At 43.6% G+C, this 20,687-nt stretch overlaps 1 protein-coding gene across 2 annotated transcripts; it reads right to left on the reverse strand.

The window, feature by feature from the left end:
* Positions 1–534: 534 nt before the first annotated feature.
* Positions 535–20,416, reverse strand: LOC121890598 (ubiquitin carboxyl-terminal hydrolase 15-like). Of its 2 annotated transcripts, XM_042403011.1 has the most exons (22): positions 20,293–20,416; positions 19,487–19,614; positions 18,736–18,866; positions 16,457–16,583; positions 15,730–15,875; positions 14,437–14,498; positions 13,828–13,917; positions 9,611–9,758; positions 9,291–9,464; positions 8,474–8,632; positions 8,009–8,233; positions 7,826–7,909; positions 7,342–7,436; positions 6,850–7,038; positions 5,951–6,069; positions 5,522–5,803; positions 5,157–5,227; positions 3,866–3,981; positions 3,630–3,779; positions 3,181–3,284; positions 2,261–2,349; positions 535–1,605 (listed from the first exon to the last, which is right to left on the reverse strand). In XM_042403011.1, exons 1-22 carry the CDS (start codon positions 20,379–20,381, stop codon positions 1,192–1,194), a joined length of 3,192 nt encoding a protein of 1,063 aa, XP_042258945.1. In that variant the 5' UTR covers positions 20,382–20,416; the 3' UTR covers positions 535–1,191. The 2 variants fall into 2 exon arrangements, with proteins under 2 accessions (XP_042258945.1, XP_042258947.1); XM_042403013.1 differs by lacking the exon at positions 13,828–13,917.
* Between the last annotated feature and the right edge of the window lie 271 nt (positions 20,417–20,687).

Raw genomic sequence — 20,687 nt, forward strand, 5'->3', positions numbered from 1 at the left:
TAAACACCAAAACTACGGAGACGTTAAAAAGAGCTGAAGAGAAGGTTTGTGATGTTGGAATCGCTGAGTCTGCCGGCTAACTTTCATCCTGTGCACGCTACGGTGAGTTAAGACAGAGTGCTCCTAGATTTGAAGGTATTTTCTGAAACACTTTCCTAAATTTCATATTCGCAGATTTAAAAAAAAAAAAAAAAGATATGCGCTTAGAGAATCAGCTGGATGACATCTCAATCCTGCTTTATTTTAGGTTTAAGGTCATTACCAACAGAGGAGGCCAGAGAGAGACGACAAAAAGCAGGACCTTAAAAGATTTTTAAGATTCATGCTGATACACTGATAGTCTGTCTAAAAATGCAAAGATCGCAGCAGCAGCAGCAGCAGCAGCAGCACGAAGCTCGGACTGTTTGGCTGTTTTGACACTTTATAAAACCACACAGCTACGGGCATCACTTCTCTACGTTGAATCTAGACTGTAGACGCGTCTCGCCACTGGCTTACTAAAGGGAGCTTCCTAAGTTGTTGTTGTTTTTTTTAATGTGAGAAAACCCTCTGAGTCATTGAACGGTTGCAGTATGTCTGGCAATAATTACATTAAAAAAAAAAAAAAAAAAAAGTGGATGGTTGGCGATTGTGCAAGTTCAAAACGTTTCAGCGCATCATGAAACCACATATAATTCAGTGTTTAAAATATATACACAAGGTCTAAATGATACTAAAAATGATATGCCAACAATGCATCGCTCTCAAAAAATATATATATATAAAAGAACAACAATGTAACACAAAAAGCAAAGGGAGACTCAGAGCGCCGCACACAAGTAGCGTGAAGCCTCAGAATCGGTCCGCGGTGACGTTCAGTGACTCTTTTCAGAGAGCAGGTGAGCGAATCCTTTAGAAAAAGAACTAAATGGATGGACGTGGCGACACACTCTCACACACACACGCACGCGCACGCACACACACGCACACACACAGTGATCCAACCACAGAGGGCCCTGATTTCTTAGCGTTGCGTACCCCCGCAGCACTCTGACCAAACAGTCTTCATCCCCACGGTTGGCTCCGCCTGTCGAGCGGTTGAATCCGAGCCGCTGGGTGGGACTGGTGGCGCCCGCTGCCATGCTGTGTGTCCATATGGCTTTGGATGGAAAGATCCCAATCTCTCTCTCTCCGTTTTTTTTTCCATTTGCTTCAGTTGGTTTTCATGGTGACGTCTCGATTGGGCGCCCCTTCCTCCTCTTCCTCCTCTTCCTCTTCTTCTTCCTCCTCCTCCTCCTCCTCTTCCTCCTCCTCTTCCTGCTCGTTGTCGTTCTTCCTGCGCCGGTTCTCGTTGAGGTCCTCCTCGTCGCTCAGAGCGGCGGACGCGGAGGCGGAGGCGGAGGCAGAGGTGGCGGCGGCAGCAGCGGCGGTGGCAGCGGCGGATGAGGCTCCCAGAGAGGACGAGGCGCCCTTTCTCTCCTGCCTCTCCTCACCTTCGTTCTCCTCCTCCTCTCCTTCCTCTTCCTCCTCCTCATCGTCCTCCTCTTCCTCGCGGTCCAGAGCGAAGTAGCCAGTGCCTTTCACGGTGTCCTGGCGCTGGTAAAACAGCACGTACCCTGCTTTGGACTGAAGAGACACACAAAGTTACTCAGCTACTCACTTACAGATCTGATGCTGCACACATGTGAACATGATAATGAGTCACACTGCATTCACTACAGCAGACTCCAAGGACTGTTTGCTGACATAAGCTTTAGCTTTAAGCTAACTCTGATACATCAAATAGTAACATTTATGTTTAATATTGTACATGGTCCTTTATGAATCTTTAACTTGTGAAACATTATATACAGGCAGAACAATAGAAAGAAACATTTGTGACCTGACTGAAAGTGTCTTCTGGGTTCTGAGATTTAAAAGCCTTTATAAACTTTCTCAATACCCCCCACTGTCAACTCATCTTAATGAGACTCCACATTGGTTGAATCTCTGGCTTGAAACACTAACATGTTTCTATGTGCCAATTACTGTATATTTGAACCGTCTAAAAACAGTAACTGCAGCAAAATACCCATAAACCCAAAAAAAAAGTGTCCTCAGTCCTTAATTAGTATCAGCACAGCTGGATGTCATTGAGAAATCAGGCTGCTTGGCCATGTAATAATTAATAGAAGTACATGATTTTGATGAACTGAAGCATTCTAGTCTGTGTCCAGCAAAACTGTCTCTGATGAATAAACAGTAGAAGTGATGCCTGGCTTTCCCAAATGAGGACACTCACCACTATTTGATCTTCGTTGGCAGGCGACACGCTGCTGTCATCAAAGTTGTACCACTTCCCATCATCTTTGTTCTTAGCATAAGCAGTATCTGGAAAGGACGAGATTAACAGACATTAATATAGTATTACACAGGCTTTCCACTTAATAGGCATATTTTTATATACTTACACTGGTTTTTGTGTTATAAAGCATTTAAACTTTAACAAAACTTCCACAGTTTTGATGTCAAAATGAGCAGAGCACAACATCTGCTCATGTAAATGTAACTAGATCACAGCTGTGTACAAAGTAGTCAGAGGTAAAACTACCTATTACATACACAATCTCCTGTTGTGACTACAGAGAAACACTGAACACCACACAATAACACAAGCAGGAGGTTGGTTAGTATCATAACAGCATGACAACACAAACTCCACAGAAATGAAGTTAAGAAGCCCTTAAAACACATAGATTTGTCTTTAAAAATGCAAAGCAAACCCCTGCTGTACTGCCTGCTGTGAGCTTCAGAGTGAAACAGAGCTGATAAGCAGCCACAAACACGAGTCATGACTGATGTAAACATAGAGCTTGTTGGCGTTCTGCAATCACTGCTGTTCAGGCATGATGGTAAACACTATATTTGCGCAGCTTATTTCCTGGTGATGCTGCAAAGCGTTGGCGCGTACAGGAACACACAGCTATAATAAAGAGGGAAGATGAGTATGACTCAAACACTTGCTACTCAGCAAAGCACATTAACAGCAATATTACAGGATGAGGACAGACACAAGTCATCTATTAAACATGTAGTTAAATAGAAGTCTCGATGTCTTGTTTTGGGGGGTTTAATAACGGTATTAAGCTCCATGAGGGGAGCTGTAAACCGATGGAGAAGGAGGCTTTTAAATGGCTCTGTGACATGTGTGGTGAGTCTTACAGTGGCCTCCACCCATCCCGCCGTAGTGGTTGGAAACAGCAATGAGGTCGTAGCGGCACGGCCCTGCGTTGGGGTTGATCAGGAACTCGGACATGTCCAGATCTCTGTAGGAAAAACAACGATTCATAACGTACTACATATGTACAAATATCAGTTCTCACAGCGATTTCAGGGTGCTGCAGGGAATCAGAAGGTACCAAACAGGATTCTGACCACAACTGACAAGAATTTTACACAGAAAAATTGTAAACTAAGTGTTAAATTTAAATTACTTACTGTAAGTATTGAGTAAGGAAAGTTTTTGTAGTTTTCATACAGTTTTCTGTATGTGGATGATGTAAAAGCAAGTAGGACAAACATAAACAATGGATAAACTGCTGAAAACAGTGTTCTAGTGCAATGATATATTACCTTTTTTTCTGTGTGTGTGTGTGTGTGTGTGTGTGTACCTGAGTGGGAAGTCAACAAGGGAGTCCAGTTTATCCCTCATGTAGCGGCTGTAGGAGAATCGCTTCAGATGGACCACCAGCACCGGTGGCAGAGACCATAGGTCCAGCTTCTTAGTGGCCTGTTGGTGCTGCTTACAGTTTGGACAATACCTGCAGACACACGTGTTCACGTTAGGATATGCAGCACGCAACCTGCTTGTGACTTGTGTGTGTGTGGACTGTGCGTCGTTTCTCACCATGGGTCCTCTGCTCCCAGTTTTTCCTTTGTAGTGAACAGTTCGATGCAGTCGTTCAGCTTGAAGAACGCCTTCTTCTGAGGCTTGTACTCCATGCTCTCGTGCTTATCAAAGTCCTGCTCTCACAGACAAACACACACACACACACACACACACACACACACAGCTGTTTGACCAAACACTTCTCATAACACTGCTGTGTCTCACAGGACATGAATTACATCCCTGTCCAAAAATGAAACAAAACAGATCATACTTTACTCTGAAGCAGCTTTACATGAGTATTGTGCACTAACAATATCTTTCCACAAGTTACATATGGGCAAAAGTAGGGCTGCTCGATTATGGCAAAAATCATAATCACGATTGTTTTGGTCAATATTAAGAACACGATTACTCATTGACTCACAAAACAGATATTATTTTGTTTTGTCAAATGTATCAATCCACACTGACTCCGAGTCTATTCCTGTCATTTAGTGAAGTGTAATCTGCACAGACAGCTGTTTAACTCACACAAATATCCCGCTGTAATATGTTTTGAACTAATTAATGGTATATGTTGAATGATCAAGGCTCCCAGTCTGTCTGTGAGCTGCCTGTTTCACCACAGGCAGATTCCCCTCACTCGCTACGGTGGGCGGGGAAATAAAATCGATAAATCAATAAACATAAACACTGTCGATTTCTTCCTGTGGAGCCGACATGAAAACAGTTTGTCCGGCTGGTGTCCTCTCAGCTCCCCATGAGCTGCTACTGACAAGGAGCCGGTTCTGTGGACAGAGACGCTGAACGCAGGTCGGAGTCGGTGTGGATTGAACGGATTGAACGCGCCGCTCACGTCTCGCTTAGTATGTGAGAGTGAGTTTGGGCTTTTAGGGAGGGAGGTGAAAGTGCACCGCTGTAAAGGAAAGGGGTGCGCTGGATTTATAACACAAGACAAAACGAGAGCATCATTGTGAAATGGAACTCGGCACAATCGTTTTATCTCGATTATCTTGTTTTCATAATTGTTGGAGGCCAAAATCGCAATTGAAAATAACATTCGATTAACCGCCCAGCCCTAGACACAAGTGTCATCAGGCTACTGTAAGACAGTGGAAAACAAATCTGTGACCTTTTGATTACAAGATATTCGAGCTCGTCACTGAGACTTCCTGCTGCTCCTGTCTGGGTCACACTGCCATATTTTGTAATGCTGTCGGTGTGGGTGCTAAAAAAGTGAACCAGCTGCTCAGCTACAGTGATATCTGTATGAGAGAGCATCTTCAGTTTCTGTTGTCGGCTTTACCTCGACAACGGTCTCATCGAAGTACTTCTTCTTGATCTCCGGTTCCCAGTCCAAAGAGAGATAAGAGCGATCTGGAAGAGGTGGACAGAATGTCAGATGAGCCATCTCTCATTTCACCTTCTCTTATTGTTCATATATCTAGAAGGTCATCTATTCAGGCAGAGAAAATGATTTGCTTATTTTTATATGCCTCATTAAATTAGCAATTCATGCAAAATTAGAAATAAACGGCACAAAATAAATGAATAACAAATAAATGAATAATGAACGTGGATCGATTCAAATCCTTGCAGAAGATATTTGCTTGACTTTGGGGTATTTGAAGGGGATTCTTCATTTACTCCCTATGTCGCTCCAGTTCCTACCACTGAGTCGAAGATGTCCCTCGTCAAACCGGATCTGCCTGGTGTCCTCCTTGATGAGGGAGAAGTCCGTTTTGCCCATGTTATTGAACTGGAATGTAAAAAGTCTCTTTCTGTTGTGTCCGGCCGTCTGCTGGACTTTGGTGGAGTTCTGCGGACCAACCATGCCGTTCTCCAGTTCATTGTCCCCGCCCACGGAGTCCTCTGACTGGCTGTTGTCGTTCTCAGAGGGCAGCTCCTGATCTTGACTGGACTCGTCGTCCTGCTCGTCAGTCTCCATCTCACCTGAAATAAGAGAGAGCAGATTTTAAAGCACCTCTGATGCTTCGAAAGAACGGTGACTTGAAAATAACAAGTGGCACAAATAAAAAGACATAACAAAAGGTCAAATCTTTCATTATAATGTGTTTGTGTGTGTGGGTGTGCGCTCACTTGGCGACCCCTCCTCCAGCAGTCCATTAGTGGCGTTGCCGTTGACAGTGTGCTGTTTGGGCGACTGTGTCTCTTCACAATCCTCCTCATCCTCCTCTACAGAACATCGCACGAATCGGCTGCAAACGCACGACAATTCTCATTTACAGCAACTGTTTTAAACTTTTAGCATTGTCAAATACATCAGTATATTTGATACACTCAAAAAATATCTCTTCATTCTACTAGAATTTTTGTTTTCAGCATGCAACACTGGTGTGAGAGGATACGAGTCTGAAATAAAAAGTTCTATCACACATCAAACAGCGGGAGCACAAGCCTTTCTTTCCTTTTCTTACACTGGCTGCTGGATTAAAAAATGATGATGCTTTTTACTTTTTTGAACAAGTCAAATCCAATTCTATTAAACTGTTTCTCTGAATTCCACTAAAAAAGTTGCCAAAAGCTGCTTTTTCACTGCATGGTACGACTCGACTGGACTCTACTACTTTCCATCGGGCAAAAGTTGTGGATAGTACCTGGTGCCTGGTACTTTTTTGTGGTATCACATCCGTTGAGGTTCCAAGTGAGCTGAGCTGATACTAAAAAGTGACGTGAAAACACTGCAGGCCACCGATTGGTCAGAGGTAATTGTCACTAGAATCGACACTTGCATGACATGGGACATACTGCAGTGGAAAATGAATGAATGAAAAGGAGAAATGCAGAAGAGGAAAATGAAACTATAATAGCATCTGTTTCCTCGCTTGACCACCGCTGCGTCGTCTCTTTAAGTGAGAGGCCAGTCGAGTTAAGTAGAGCAGAGTGGAGTCGAGCCAGTACCTTGTAGTGGAAACAAGGCAAAAGTGGCTTGTAGTGTCCATGAATGTATGATCAGACACTGAGAAACATGATCCTACCAGAGGCGCAGGAGCAGCATATTGTAGAGTTTGTCTTCGCTGAGTGTTCTGGGGACGGCGATGAGGAAGGGCTGTCCAAACAACGGCGTGCTGGTGTGGTTGTAGCCCGACTGCTTGTACTTCTCCCTCAGGTGCACTGGGATCACTACGTGGTCTGTGTCCTCCACCCTGTTCACCGCTACCTCAAACCTACAGGGAGAAGTGTGGTCAGTCGATCGTAACCACACTGTATGAGCTAAATCACGGATGTCACAAATATAAATGAAAGTCTTCAAACCAATCAGAAGTGAAGCTGTTATTAAGCCAGACTTAATGCAACATTTGGAAAATTATACCATCAATCAGGGCTAAAAACTGTTTTTTTATACAGTAAGCAAAGGCCAAAAACTTAAATTTAGACATGGTTTCATTCTGGTTGCAGTCCAACTTAAGATAACACTGAGGTTGTAATCTGATAACACAGTATATCTGTCAGCAAAGCTTGACACTCACACATAGATATCGTCTCTCTCCATGATGCTGCTGAGATTCTCATTGGTTGCAAAGATCCGGTGAAAGCGGTGGTTGTAGATGTCAGTTACAATCATCTGGGGAGATGAGAGTTGGAGGGAACCACAGTCAGTAAAGATGGAAAGAGAGAAAACCTCTTTGAAATTGAGGCTGATTAAACAAATCAACATAATGGAACTAAATTACTTGGTATGGAATGGAAAGTTAGTTCATAAAGCAGTGTGATACACTGCCCGTATTTGTTTTCCTCTCTTCTTTTGCATTTTTTTATTTAGTTGTTTATACTTTCCTTGTTCAAAAGGCAACAGATGCAATGTTTTTCTCACTAGCTGCTGAAGCTGGCTGGGCAGTGTTAAAGAGAATAGACTATTTTGGTCTGTGCTGTCTGAGGAGATGTCAGTATTATAGTGTGACGGCTAATAAGCAGGGTTACTGCCCAGAGCAGAGCTGACTGCAATGTTATTACCTTCTCAGCAGGCACCCCAGACAGGCTGGAGAGAGAGGTACACAGGTCGGAGATGTAGCCCACCTTCGGCACAGTCAGCTTGTACTGAAAGAGAAACTCGTCACTATTAACTACTGTCTTGAGATGAAATCATTACCTCACACTGCATTTCTGTGCTTTCCCAGTCACCGCTGTGCATGTTACCTGTGTGGGTTTGGCCAGAGGGTCCAGTCTGACCAGATAAACCTCCAGTGTCCGCTCCTTCTTCATGGGTAGTGGAAGGGTCAAGTAGCAAAAAGGATCGAAGGTCACGGAGACCTTGGAGCACACGGGACACACCAAGGTGGACTTGAAAAGGCCGTGGAAGATGTCCACAATGATGGAGTCGTTCCTCTTGATGTGGTTCTCCCACGCTTCCTCTGCCACCACCTGAGAGAAATCACAAAACAACATGTACAAAATGTAAGAAAAAGTACAAAAATAACACAAATATAAATAAAATCTAATGGCAAATATAATACTGCTCATTAGCCAATAAACTATAATTACAATAACTTATTTAAAAATGCAAAAAGAAAAACATTTTTAGTCATACGTTTTATCAGAATACTTTTCTCCCACCAGTCAGCCAGCTACAAACACTTCAGTATTTCCAGAACTTGGTCTCACCTTATCAGGTCTACCGTTAGCGTCCTTTAGCTGTATGTAGGGCTTCTTCCTGATGCGGTTCAAGTCCTCATGAAGGCCGTCCAGGAGAAAGGCCAGCAGCTCATGAGAGTCCTGCTGTTGGTAGCCCGAGAACTGGGGGGCAAAGCGGCCCACCTGGGTCTGCAGGATGTAAAAACACACTCAGAGATTAACAAATGACGTGCAGGAGTGCAAGGGAAAAAAAAGAAAAGCTGAGATATTTTCTCCTCAACATTAGATATCTGTCAAATGACATCGGTCTAGGTGGGTTCTATTTTTACACTTCAAAAGTTCAGTCTTCTCATACTCATGTTTCACATAATTCACAACCTCTTTTAAGTCCCAGAAATGCAGAGATTTACCTGTCACAGCTTCATGCAAGACTTCACCTGAACTTCTGATATTTTAAAATTGCAAAATTTTCTGGGAATTCAAACTGGTGTTTCCTTCAATCGATACTCTATGCTGCACAATCACATTGATTGGTTAGCTCTGGTCCTCCATAGGCATAAACACTTGTATGTTAGACCATTCTTGATCTGCTACTTTCTTACTGCTATGTTTGTACCTTTCAGAATGAAAATCTACATCTCAACAACATATTTTGGCTTTCAGCTCAAACTGCCTGCGCACAGATTTGAAAGATAACAGCGACAAAGATATTGCTTTTACAGACCTTCCTTTCCAAAAATGTACACTACAGTGCACTGTTTTTGTAGTGAACTCAACATACAAAATTGCTTCAAGAAATTATTGTTGTTATTGTTTTTCCCATTAAAAGTTTATTGCAGGTAGTCACCTTGAAAGGCCTCGGGGTGACGTAGCTGTATTTGCCCGACCACAGCTGTTTGATGAGCTCAGCGTAGGCTCTGGCAATCTCCCCCTTCATGCCCAGCGGGTTGTCCTCATTCAGCTCGTCTGTGTACTTGTCTTTGAGGAAGTACTCCGTCAGTGGAGGGATATTGCTTAAACACTAAGAGGGCGCAATAACAGGGAGAAGACGATGATAAGAAAAGAGACGGGAGAAGACGGTTCAAACGTCCGAGCCATCGCAGTCATTTACCAGATACCTGCCATAATATGTGCAAACAAAGACAACAACTGTGGGCATGCTGTTACCTGCACAGCAGAGTTCATAAAGCAGGTGTTGCCCAGGTTGGAGAGTCCACAGAGGCCTGAGCGCTCACTCTGCCTGCTCTGGTCTGAGTAGTCATAGCTGTTGCTGTAAGGGTGGTAGGATGGCAGACTATAGCTCGAATTCTTCACACTGTGCAATAAACACACAAACACACAGGTTATACAGGGTTTGTCAAACTGCTACAAACAAAGAAAAGGTCATGAACACCCTTTTGCAGACATAAAATAACATTGCTACATCTACAATATGTAACCAGGTATATACTGCATCAAAATGTCAGTCTATTTACCATTATGACCATTTTTATCAGGATAAATATACATTCAACAATGCACTAAAAAGACCACCAGGCAAACATATCATTTCAGCTTCTACTACACCCTTTTACACTGCCCCCCCCCCCACACACACAAAGACTCCCAGGCTTCCTAGACAACCAGAGAGAGCGTAAAGCTAGGCATCCCCAACTGCAGCAATCAGCAGACCTCTGAGAGGGCTGCAAGGCATTGTTGGTCGTTTCTGGCTCCCACTGGTCAAGGGAAACAGCTGTTATGGCGGTGGAGGCAGTGGCCTCGCAGTTCAGCACGCGGTGGTCCACCCTCCTGCTGTCCAGCTCCACCGCCTCAGGCCTCAGGCACCACCAGCAACACAGGAGCATGACATCTCAGCCCCGCCCCGGCCCATGCCGGCCCGCATGTCCGCGCGAAACTAAATGACCGGCAGCTCGGATGAGGTTCAGCTCAGGTTCGGTTGCATGCAAAAAAGCCTGGCTTTTAAAAAGGGGCGGGAAACAAAAGTCCAGTTCCAGTCTCCGCTGCTGAGTCCTGATGTTAACCCAGCTCAACCCGGTGCAGCTCCAGTAGCAGTTTGAATACTGTCCAGAACAAGTTTAGGCCTAAATTTGGCTTCCAAGTCCAGCACAGGTAAACAACCAAACAACAGAGCGCAAACACACACACACACAAAAAAAAAAACACTGTTTCTCTCCTCCAATCTTTTCAGAGCTAACTAAGCAGCTCCCCTCTTCTCTTCTCCCCCCTTCTTCTTTTTCGGGCTCGACCGCCTGTCATCTTGTTATCCCCTCTGCTTCAGATCCCTTCCCCCTTGTCCTGTCCTGTCCTGTCCTGTCCTGTCCTCTCCTGTCCTGTCCTGTCCTCTAGTCGTCTGCTCCTCCCTCTGGCCTGCCTGCTGCTCTCTGCCGCTCTACGGCTACCAGCGGATATTTATAGCAGCATCAGCAGCAGCAAGGATGCTCAAGACTACTGCTACCAAAGCTAGAGGTGCACAGAGAGAGAGAGAGAGGAGAGGGAGAGAGGGAGAGAGGGAGGAAGAGGCAGAGAGAATGGGGGGAGGGGCGGACAGTACAAGGGGGTGGCGGAGGGGGGAAAAATGGGGGGTGGGGGGGGGGGGGGGGGCTGACAGAAGAGAAATGAGATGGGGATGGAGGGAGCAGCTGATCCACTGCATCCAGCTGAGGCTGCAGTATTCACAGGCCTGACTCTCTCTAACACACACACACACACACTTATTCATGTCGACACACCATTTATCGCCGTTTCTCACACTTGTGTAAGCATTGTATTGCTTCCTCTCACATCTCGACACACTAACACACAAATACTCGCTCTCATTTCCGCTCTACCCCTGTAAAGCACACCCTATGGCACTCCTCCTGAGTGAATCACACACACACACTCTGACACTCCCTCGTTCATCATCTTTTATATGCCATGGCTGTCTGTATGAGAGCTTTTAAAACGGGGAGGGTCTAGAAAAATCAACTAAAACCCGAAGAAAGCGCAGTTTTTAATGACACTGGCCGGTATGCATGTATGTGTGTGTCTGTGTGCGCGCGGGTGAAGGCAGGCGATGAGAGGAGCAGGAGCAGATGAAATGTATTCTGAAGGTCACTTCGACTGCAGAACATGTGCATCGCAATGAGCTAAGGGGAGAGGAGAGAGGTAAAGAGGGGGAGAGAAACCGCCTGCCGGAATCAGGGGACACCGCCTCGTAAGACGGTGGCACTCACTGCTGATAGAGAGCGTTGCTGCTGAGGCTAAACCCACAGGGTCAAAACCGCATAATCAAAAAGACAAGTGTTATGTAATGTGGGAACACTTCATGTGAAAAGAGAGGAGAAAAAAAAAAAAAAAAAAGAGGCCCCATGCATAATTCAGAGGAAACGATGGTGCTGGCACTACAGTGAATCAGGGACAGAGGAGCTGCTTAGAGTGGAGATCCAATTTCCCCAAGTCAACCCACCAATACTGTACGGAAAAGGATGCCAACGCTGTCAAATAATGTAATACAGAGCTGTGAAATGATAATGTGAAACCATGCTCAAACCAACTCAAGCACAAGCCAGTAGTATGAATGCACTGAAAAATAACCGGTAAGGTTTTCTTTCACTGGACAGCTAGTGAGTGTAGGAAGGAGAGGCTCACCTTGCTTCTTTTTTCAATATTGATTTTTTTTCAGGTGGCTGAGCTCAGGGCTATTATTTCTGCATTCCAACAGTGTTAAGAAATGCTAATGCTGAGCGTCTATATCTAACACACACACACAGACACACTCTAGCATGCAGTAAATCACACACATAAATTGGGAAGGAGGGGACAGAAAAGTCTAGCGGGCAGCAGAGGCGACAGCTCCACCCACAGTCGAGCAGTGCTCTCTAGCGCAGGGCTGACAAGAGCCTCTAGGTCTCAATGCTTCGGTGACAAACCTTTATTTAGGCTACGGTAAGATCTTCGGGGAGAAACGGAGCTCTGATTAAGCTTGCAGGGCAGGGAAAACTTGGCTGCTCTGATATTTGAGAGGTTGCACTTGCATCACCGCTGCCTCTTGTCAGAGATTTAATAAAGATGAGGTTTCTTAAGAGTTGAGATGCTTAAAAAAAAGGACTAACGATAGGGCTGCATGATTAATCATACACTGCGATTTCCTTTTTTTAAAATTAACAATAATGTACTTTATTTTAGAGCTGCAACGATGAGTCAATTGTCAGAAAATTGTCAAACTATTTCAATAATTGAATAATCGTTTCAGTCATTTTTCAAGCAAAAATGATAAATATTTTCTGGTTCCAGCTTCTCATATGTGAGGATTTGCTGTTTTTCTTCATCAAATATGACAACAAATTCGATATCTAAAGGTTTTGGACCATTAGTCAGAAAAGACAAGCAAATTGAAGACCTCTGAGAAATAGCGAATGCCATTTTTTCACTATTTCACAACATTTCATAGACTAAATGATTCATCGAGTGCATCGTCTGCAGATTAATCCGGATTGATTCAGGGAGGCCACAACGAGAGAAGAGCCCTCTAACAAGACAACCCTGAAAACTGCATTGAGAGACCAAAATAAGCCTTAAAGATGGAGACGCAGGCTGGGAAATGAGGCAAAGTAGAAAAATGGGTCTGATCATGAAAACATTAAACTTCATTAAAGTAAATAATCACCTGTTATTTGGAGACAGGTGCAAAGACTCAGTGCCCATACGGTCTCAAATTTGTAGCTGATATTTTAGTATTTAAACATTTTAACGACGCAGACATTAAGAGTAAGAGATCAGGACCTTGTGGCACACATAATTAAGTAAAAATAATGATCACATTTGTCATAATCACGCAGCCCTAGCCAAAGCTATCAATCAGTGAGATATATGTATAATCAGATGTAAATGTTGTAAATGATGTTAATGGACATGATTAAATGCTGACTAAGACACCCAGAGGCACCAGTGGGCCATTAATAGAGAGCACTGCTGTCACTGAGGAAAATTCCAAAGAGATCAATCCCACGTTAAGCCCCAATCTCCCCCCCCCCACCACCCCACCCCCCCACGCTATCAGCTCTTACAGCTGAAACTGCATCATCAGGATATAGGCTTTAAACCCCAAACCACAGCCAGAGACGGACCTGTAAACTGCATCGATGTCAATGAATGAGGAATGAGTATAAATCGAGCAGAACAGAGCTGAGAAAAAAAAGTTGAGACTCTGAAGTCACTGCAGACTTTCTCCGGCTATAATTTTTTTAAGTTACGGTGCCACTGGCAGCACCCACTCAGTCTGAAAATTCCAGCCAGGTTAATGTGAACGTCTGTGCTGAGCTACAGCTACTCCAGGTTCCATCTCTGGCTGTTTGGCATCCAAACCCGCCCCTCAGCTATTTCAACCCACTACTAAGCCTTACTTCCTGCTGTTGAAGCTGCTGTTATGATTGTTTGTGAGAGATGAAGGCGAGATCTTTGGCAAAGCAGAGAGATTGGAAGCACCAGATGACCTTCAAAAGATAAAGAATAGATCATGAGTTAGAGGAGAGGAAATAAGGAGCTGTTCCAGAAAGGTGCCTGAGTGTCAATTAAATAAAACTGAGATGAATTTAACAAAATAAAGTGATATGTCGGCAACAAAAGATCAAGCAAAAAAAAGAGGTAGACTGAGGCAAAGTCGTAGAGAGCAGAAAAAAATTTGACGATGATGAGGTGCCGTGGTGACATAGCAGGAAAATTTTTTAAAAAGAGTTATACAATTTGAAGTTTCCAAAGAGGAAGCAATGGAAAAATGTTTCAGGCAGCTTCCCAGATGAGGAAATGTGCTGCTGTCATCTAGCATTACAGTAACCAAACTCCCTTGCAAATCAATAATACACCGCCTGTACGTTATTTTTGCGGTCAGTCGAAAGGTAGTGATTGGTTACAGCATGGAAACTGTGCTCTATTTCCTGTGGTAAAATACACAACTAACTTCTTCCTTCAGTAAACAAAGAAAATAGAAGCCAGGACTTGTGCCGTTCACTCACTTGGGTGCCGTGGAGCCTCTGGGCCATGTGCCATCCTCATTCTTCTGCTCTATTACAAGAACCTGCGGGAGACAACATAAAGAAAAACTGAAGCTCCGTCTGCTGTTGCTGGTTTAAAGATAGCAACCATTTAAGTGTTTGCTCATCTGCGTTCTGAACAAATAAAACTCTATTTAGTTGTGTTTATCTTGAATTCTTTTTAAAATGCAGGGATGGATGAATGCTGAGAGGCATATTTTTAGGAATGCAATTAAGGGGCTATTCAGATTTGACCAAAATATCAGATTATACTCCGATCTTTAAAAAAATACATCATGACAGGACTTTTTTTTTTTGCTTCTCCACCTACTTTAGATGACCCACAATCGATATTTCAAAAGCTGCTGGGAGGACAAACAACCTGTTGCGACTGCCAGTAAAATACTGTAGTGGTTTCTAATGGGGGAAGACAGGAAGTCGGATGGCTCTTAACTGTGCTTCACTTAGTGAGGATTTGTACTCTGGAACAGCTGCTGGCGAATGGGACAGCCCTTTGGTCTATCTAAAGCCTGCTGGCTCGCTGCGTCCAGGTGTCTAAATTAATCTGGGCTTGTATTCTGCTCTCTAGTTGACTGCCAGGTGGATGCCAGGACATACGTGTACATTTTAAGCAGCTTAAAAGAGGACATGGAGCGGCTCGCACTGCTGCTGACAAAACAGATTTTGTCCTGTAACCGTTACAGGACAGTCTTACCATATTGTCTCAGCACAACTCCAGCTTCTCTTCTTGTGTATCAAGTCAGAAAGTCATTTAAATAATCCATGTAATGTTACCTACGGCATTTGAATAATTTCATGGTGCATCATGAAAAATTGAGCACAAAGAAGAAAGCCAGTAGATATATTTTCAAACCACTTTCGTGCCTGCTAGAAACATAACACTGAGATAAGTTAGACTGCCCTCTGCAGGTAATGATAACCTGATTCAAACAGAGCAGAAAAAAGAAATATTTTATTGCAGCTCTGCCCTACTGTGACCTAAAAAAGCCTGACTGGCAGAGAACACAAATATGGGAAAGCTATCTTATAAGGGTGATTGAAACTTGTGTATATTTCACTGAGCTCAGGAGCTGTCTACATAGCACGCCATATTTGGACACCTCTGTGTCGATTTTGTCAAATACTACTATAATTTTTTTTTTTTTTTTAAGGGGCCTCACAGGGGCTTTACCGTCTCCCAAGAAAAATAAACTCTGTATCCAAGGGGTGTTGAAATTATTCTCATATAGTGAAACTTCTAGATAAAGTCCCTACCTGTCCTTGGTAGAGGCCGGCGTCTTGAATGGTGCTGTCAGGTTTGTTGAGAGGCTCAAAGGTGTTGCTCATGTACCGGTTCCAAAGCCTGGTCTCCTTCTCATCAGGGATGCTGAACAGCTTCCTCATCTCCTTCTCTATCAGGTCTGTGAGCACAGGGTGAAAATGACCAAACTTAAGAAACTCTGAAGATTACATCCATGTGGTTTACATGGTTTAACACAGAAATGACTGAGAGTTTACTAAATAACAAACAAATCATTCAACCACCGAGACATCTATTCTCTTGTTTACGTTGAATGAAAGCCTGGAGGATTTTGGGGAATGATGGTTGATAGACACTGATGTAATTCATTCAACATAAAGACACTTAAGTGGATATTTTTGATTTTATGAGTCATCTCATGTTTGATTCATTACTATTGAGGAGCTTCTTATACACACATCCTCTATACTTAAGATTTTAAAAGTTGTGGGAATTCATGTTTTAAAAGCAGGACATTTACAGTGTTGTGGAACATTTTTGTGAAGACATATATTATTTTCTTTGTTTGCATCCAAATGAAAGGGTCAAGCCTTAACCAAACAAAAGATGAAAAGTAATAGAAATACAAATTGTAGAAATGTAAAAAAAAAAAAAAAAAAGAACTAAGTTTCATAAACAGAGGTTGCTTGAGTCTGACCGGCAGCGTTCATAGACAGTTTCTCCAGAGTGACTCAGGCTTACCTATTGTGTCAGCTTTGCTAAAGCGTCTGGTGATCACATTGTCCATGTTGCTGTCTTCACAGAGCTTCAGCTCCGTCAGGTACACCTCCACCTTGCAGTGCTTCACAAACATACCTTGTTCCACCACCTGGGGGAAAAAAAAAAAAACATCATGGGGGCATTATTTACAGCTCACATTGTTTAATCACTGAATCCATAATTAATTAAATACACATATAGTGCATAAATGCAGATGTCAGTATTAAATACTATATGTCCAAGCAGAAACAACAGCTGCTCTAATGAGAGAGACACAGACATTATATGAGTGACCCTCAGGATCATTCAAAATATTTTCAACCTTTTTTTAACATTAAATGTTTCATATCTGGACTATATTAGCTGACTACGCCAGGTAAAAGTGTTGAGCTTTAAAACATTATATATCAACAGGTACATGTTAAACCAAACAAACAGAACCTGATGTGAACCAAATCAAAGACAAATCTTTGCTGCCACCCTTTATTAGACGTAACTGCACAAGTTGCTATAGCAGATGAAAATATAGCCTTCTGTTTGTCATGATACTAAATTGCCTCTTCAGCTTTGACAGTTTGCAACAAAAGTCAACCAAACAGAGAATTAACATGAGCCACCAGCTGTTTATTCTTAGAAACTCATAACTGTGCCTAATGTTTAGCAACTAAAGTATACCACCTATATTATCTTATTCTCATAATCTATCTTAAAACAACGGCTCCAACAATTCAATTAACTTGGTCAAATTCACACTGTACTAGCTTCTGTTTCTCATGGATAGCAGAGTTAAGTTTGCTGCCCTGGCTGCCACTTGTCTAGTGTCCTGATAGGAACAGAGTCAGAGTGAAGTGCCTAAATTAGCAGCACCTCGTGGAAACAGCTGAGGGGTCCCAGCCTATTTATTTCACCGCTGAGCCCCTCCAACACACACGCATATATACACACAGTACCAACTTCACAAATGTCCCAGAGAACTGAAACAGTCATGCACACACGGCTCAGATTCTCCCCCACCGGCTCCCCCCCTCCCACCCCTCCCACCCCCCCCAGTCCCAAACCCTGATCCCCAGTGGGCCCATCCTACCCCGGAGCACAACACCCATGTGTTTGTAAGCTAGGAGCAAAAGTCCAACTCATCAGCAAACTCTTGACAGAATATCTCAAATCAGAGCTGAGCCAAAACCATTTACCCCACCCACCCTCCCCCTCCTCCCATCCTGGTTATGCCTCTCGCACTCCTCTTAGCAGCGTTCACTCTGCTTCTCTCAGTGTGACCTCAGCCGGCATTCCTCCACTTCAAAAAACAAGGACACGCAGGAACACTCCGCCAGTGCTGGCAATCAAAAGAGACAGTGGAAGGACCCGAAACGCCACAGCTGTGACTAAAATCCATTTAACGCTTGTGCTCCCCCTGCACCTCAGGATGACAACCCCACAGAAGAAACAGAGTTTTTTTTTTAAAAAGAGGAAAAACTAATAATGAACCTCCTGCATGTTGTGTCTCGCAGATCGCTCCATGTAGCTTTTCAGTCATCCAGAACGTTGCCTGAAAATAGAAACCCCGCGGCTACCCGATACGTCCTACGACATACATGGCAAAATGGGAGGGTCAATGTAAGAGGGGAGAAAGAGCGAGAGAGAGAATGATAGAGATAGAGGGGGGAAAGAGGAAACCTTTCCAGCAGCCATGATGCCATGACTAGCAAGATTTCAAGCTGGGATTTGATACTGTATGTCTTGTAAAGTTGTACCCGCCTCACAAAATATTTCCCTGACTAATCAACTGTAACCACACATACAGAGATATTCCATTGTTTGTTTCGCAATAGCAAAACTTGTCTGAAAATACTCATTTCCCCCTAAAAGAAATGAGATCAGTTCATGACGTGAATGAATGAAAAGCTAAAGGAAATGACTGAAAAGTGTCATTACTGTTGCTTCCTTAAACATTCATGTATCAGTAGTGTTAACACTTGTTTTCAACTTCTATACATAGCTCATCTCATGCACCTCCAACTGACCAATCATGTCAGTCAATACCAAATGTACACCAATTTCCAGTAGCCTTATTAGCCTTTATTTCTCCCTTTCAACCCAACACAAACCATGCTACACTACATAGCTGGTAACCACAACCATTTCAGAAAACCACCTTTTCTGGTATAATGTTGCCCGACTGGTTCTATTATCAATGCAATGAGCTGTACAAACTCCAGCCATAAAATGCAATCATAGTTTTATGCTCAAGACTGAATCCTTACCTTGCGTGCAATTGGCTCCTGAACCTCTGTCAACCCATACCAGCTGACAAGCTTATTCCAGCCCTCCGTTGGGACCAGGATGTAGTCAAGCTCATCAATGAGGTGCTCCTTGATGGCCAGCACATCCCCATCTAGAGGTAGGGAGGCAGTGAGAAAACAAGTATGAAGACAGAGAAAGCAAAGGACAACAAGGGAGGCTAAATAACAAATGACTTACACTAGTGACCCTGCACTGACCGTCTCACAGGACACAAAACACATAAAGAAAAAAAGGTATGCTGGAGAGCTTTCTATGAACCCTCAAAAAAATAGACTACGCTATAGAGTCAGTCAACAATGTTGTTTTTGTCCCCTTTTTCCTCTGAACTCTTTGTTGCATCTTCCAGAATGATGAAGCTATACTGGCCTGCGGGTTTCTGGTGTAGTGGGATTGTGAAATACAGCTCCATACTACTCCGCAAAATATTTTTAATGGTGATTTGTATGTGACTACATGTATATAAAGTAACATCTTTTTTTTTAACCATTAAATATGAATCTCAGCACTCCTTGCACTCGCTACTGCTGTGCACTATCCTCTTTATAGTTCACAGAAACAGTTTCACCTGTATATAGTAATTCCTTGTGCATATTTCTGAAGATTGTTGTGTTGTTATTCTGTATAACACGGCTAAACTTCAACTACTTGGCCAATAAAGATTATTCTGATTCTGATTTAGGGTCTAAGGAAGTGAGGCATTGTTTGTCTTACCTCTGAGAAGACCAGAGTTATCAACTGGTCCTGGGTAGACATTCTGGTCACCCATCTGGTATTTGTCCCAACTGTCAAATCCCACATATTTCTTCCACTGTTTGAACCAGTGACTGTCCACCAAGTACCTGCGGAGAAGACAAGCTGTAATATTTAAACTCTAGTAAAGTCATACTGGACACAAGCTTTATAATGGTGTAAGCGAACGCTTTTGTATGTCTTCCCTCACACACTGAGTGGTAATAATAGCAACACTTTCGGCAGGTGAAGGCTACCTTGTCCGTCATTAGCCGGGACAAATGTCACTTTGAAAAGGCAAACATTGCACAGATTGACAGTTGTAAGAGTAGCACAGTTGATCTGCCTGGCCAGCTGGCTCTATGATTTTGACAGGTGCTTCTTTTCCGACTCCGCCCTGCCGAAAGTCGACGGATGAACCCACTGACAGAAAAAAACCCACCACTTGGAGCTTCGGTAGGCTAGCCTGTTAGCTCTTAGCTGGCTGGCTAGATCAGAAAAGAAATGACACGTAACCTCCCAAGATCGTGTCAGCAGATTTTTTTAAAGGCAGATGGTAATTTAGAATTGGTGGAATAATCACCAGAAAACAACAGGTGAACGATATGTGGTCGTTCTTCATAGCCACACATGAAGCTGACAGTTAGCTCCAGCCCAGCTAGCTCCGAGCTAACTGTCAACACGGCCCGTCACCTCGGCTTTCTTATCCTCCGTGGCGTTGACAGCCGCGGCAGAGCCAACCGACAGGCACTCAGCACCTTTGAAAAAGGTTTAAGCTCAAGTCTTACCAAGTGTCTCCTTTTCTTAGCTGTGTTTTCAGCAGTGCCGCGACCTCTCCTCTCTGGGTATCCAGATCGGCCGCTCCTCCTTCCGCCATCTTTCCTCAGACATCACCCGCTGCATGGTGGGAACGTATTGGGGGGACGTCCCCCAAGGTACGTCGCATGTGACGCAGCAGTTTTTCAGCCAATCATGAGCTCCCAGACGGTGCAGCAGAAGCGTGACACCCAGCGGTAAAATTATTCTAGAAAAAAAAATGGTCCAAAACTGCTCCATCATTGTAGCTGCACAGTCTTCTTGAAGTGACACCCCTATAATTAAAAAAAAACAAGTGTCATCACTAAACCACCTCTTTGTCCAGTCAAGGAGTCATGTGACCTTAAACACACTTACTGGATGTGTT

Source organism: Thunnus maccoyii, chromosome 23, assembly GCF_910596095.1.
Source record: "Thunnus maccoyii chromosome 23, fThuMac1.1, whole genome shotgun sequence".
Lineage (NCBI taxonomy): Eukaryota > Metazoa > Chordata > Actinopteri > Scombriformes > Scombridae > Thunnus > Thunnus maccoyii.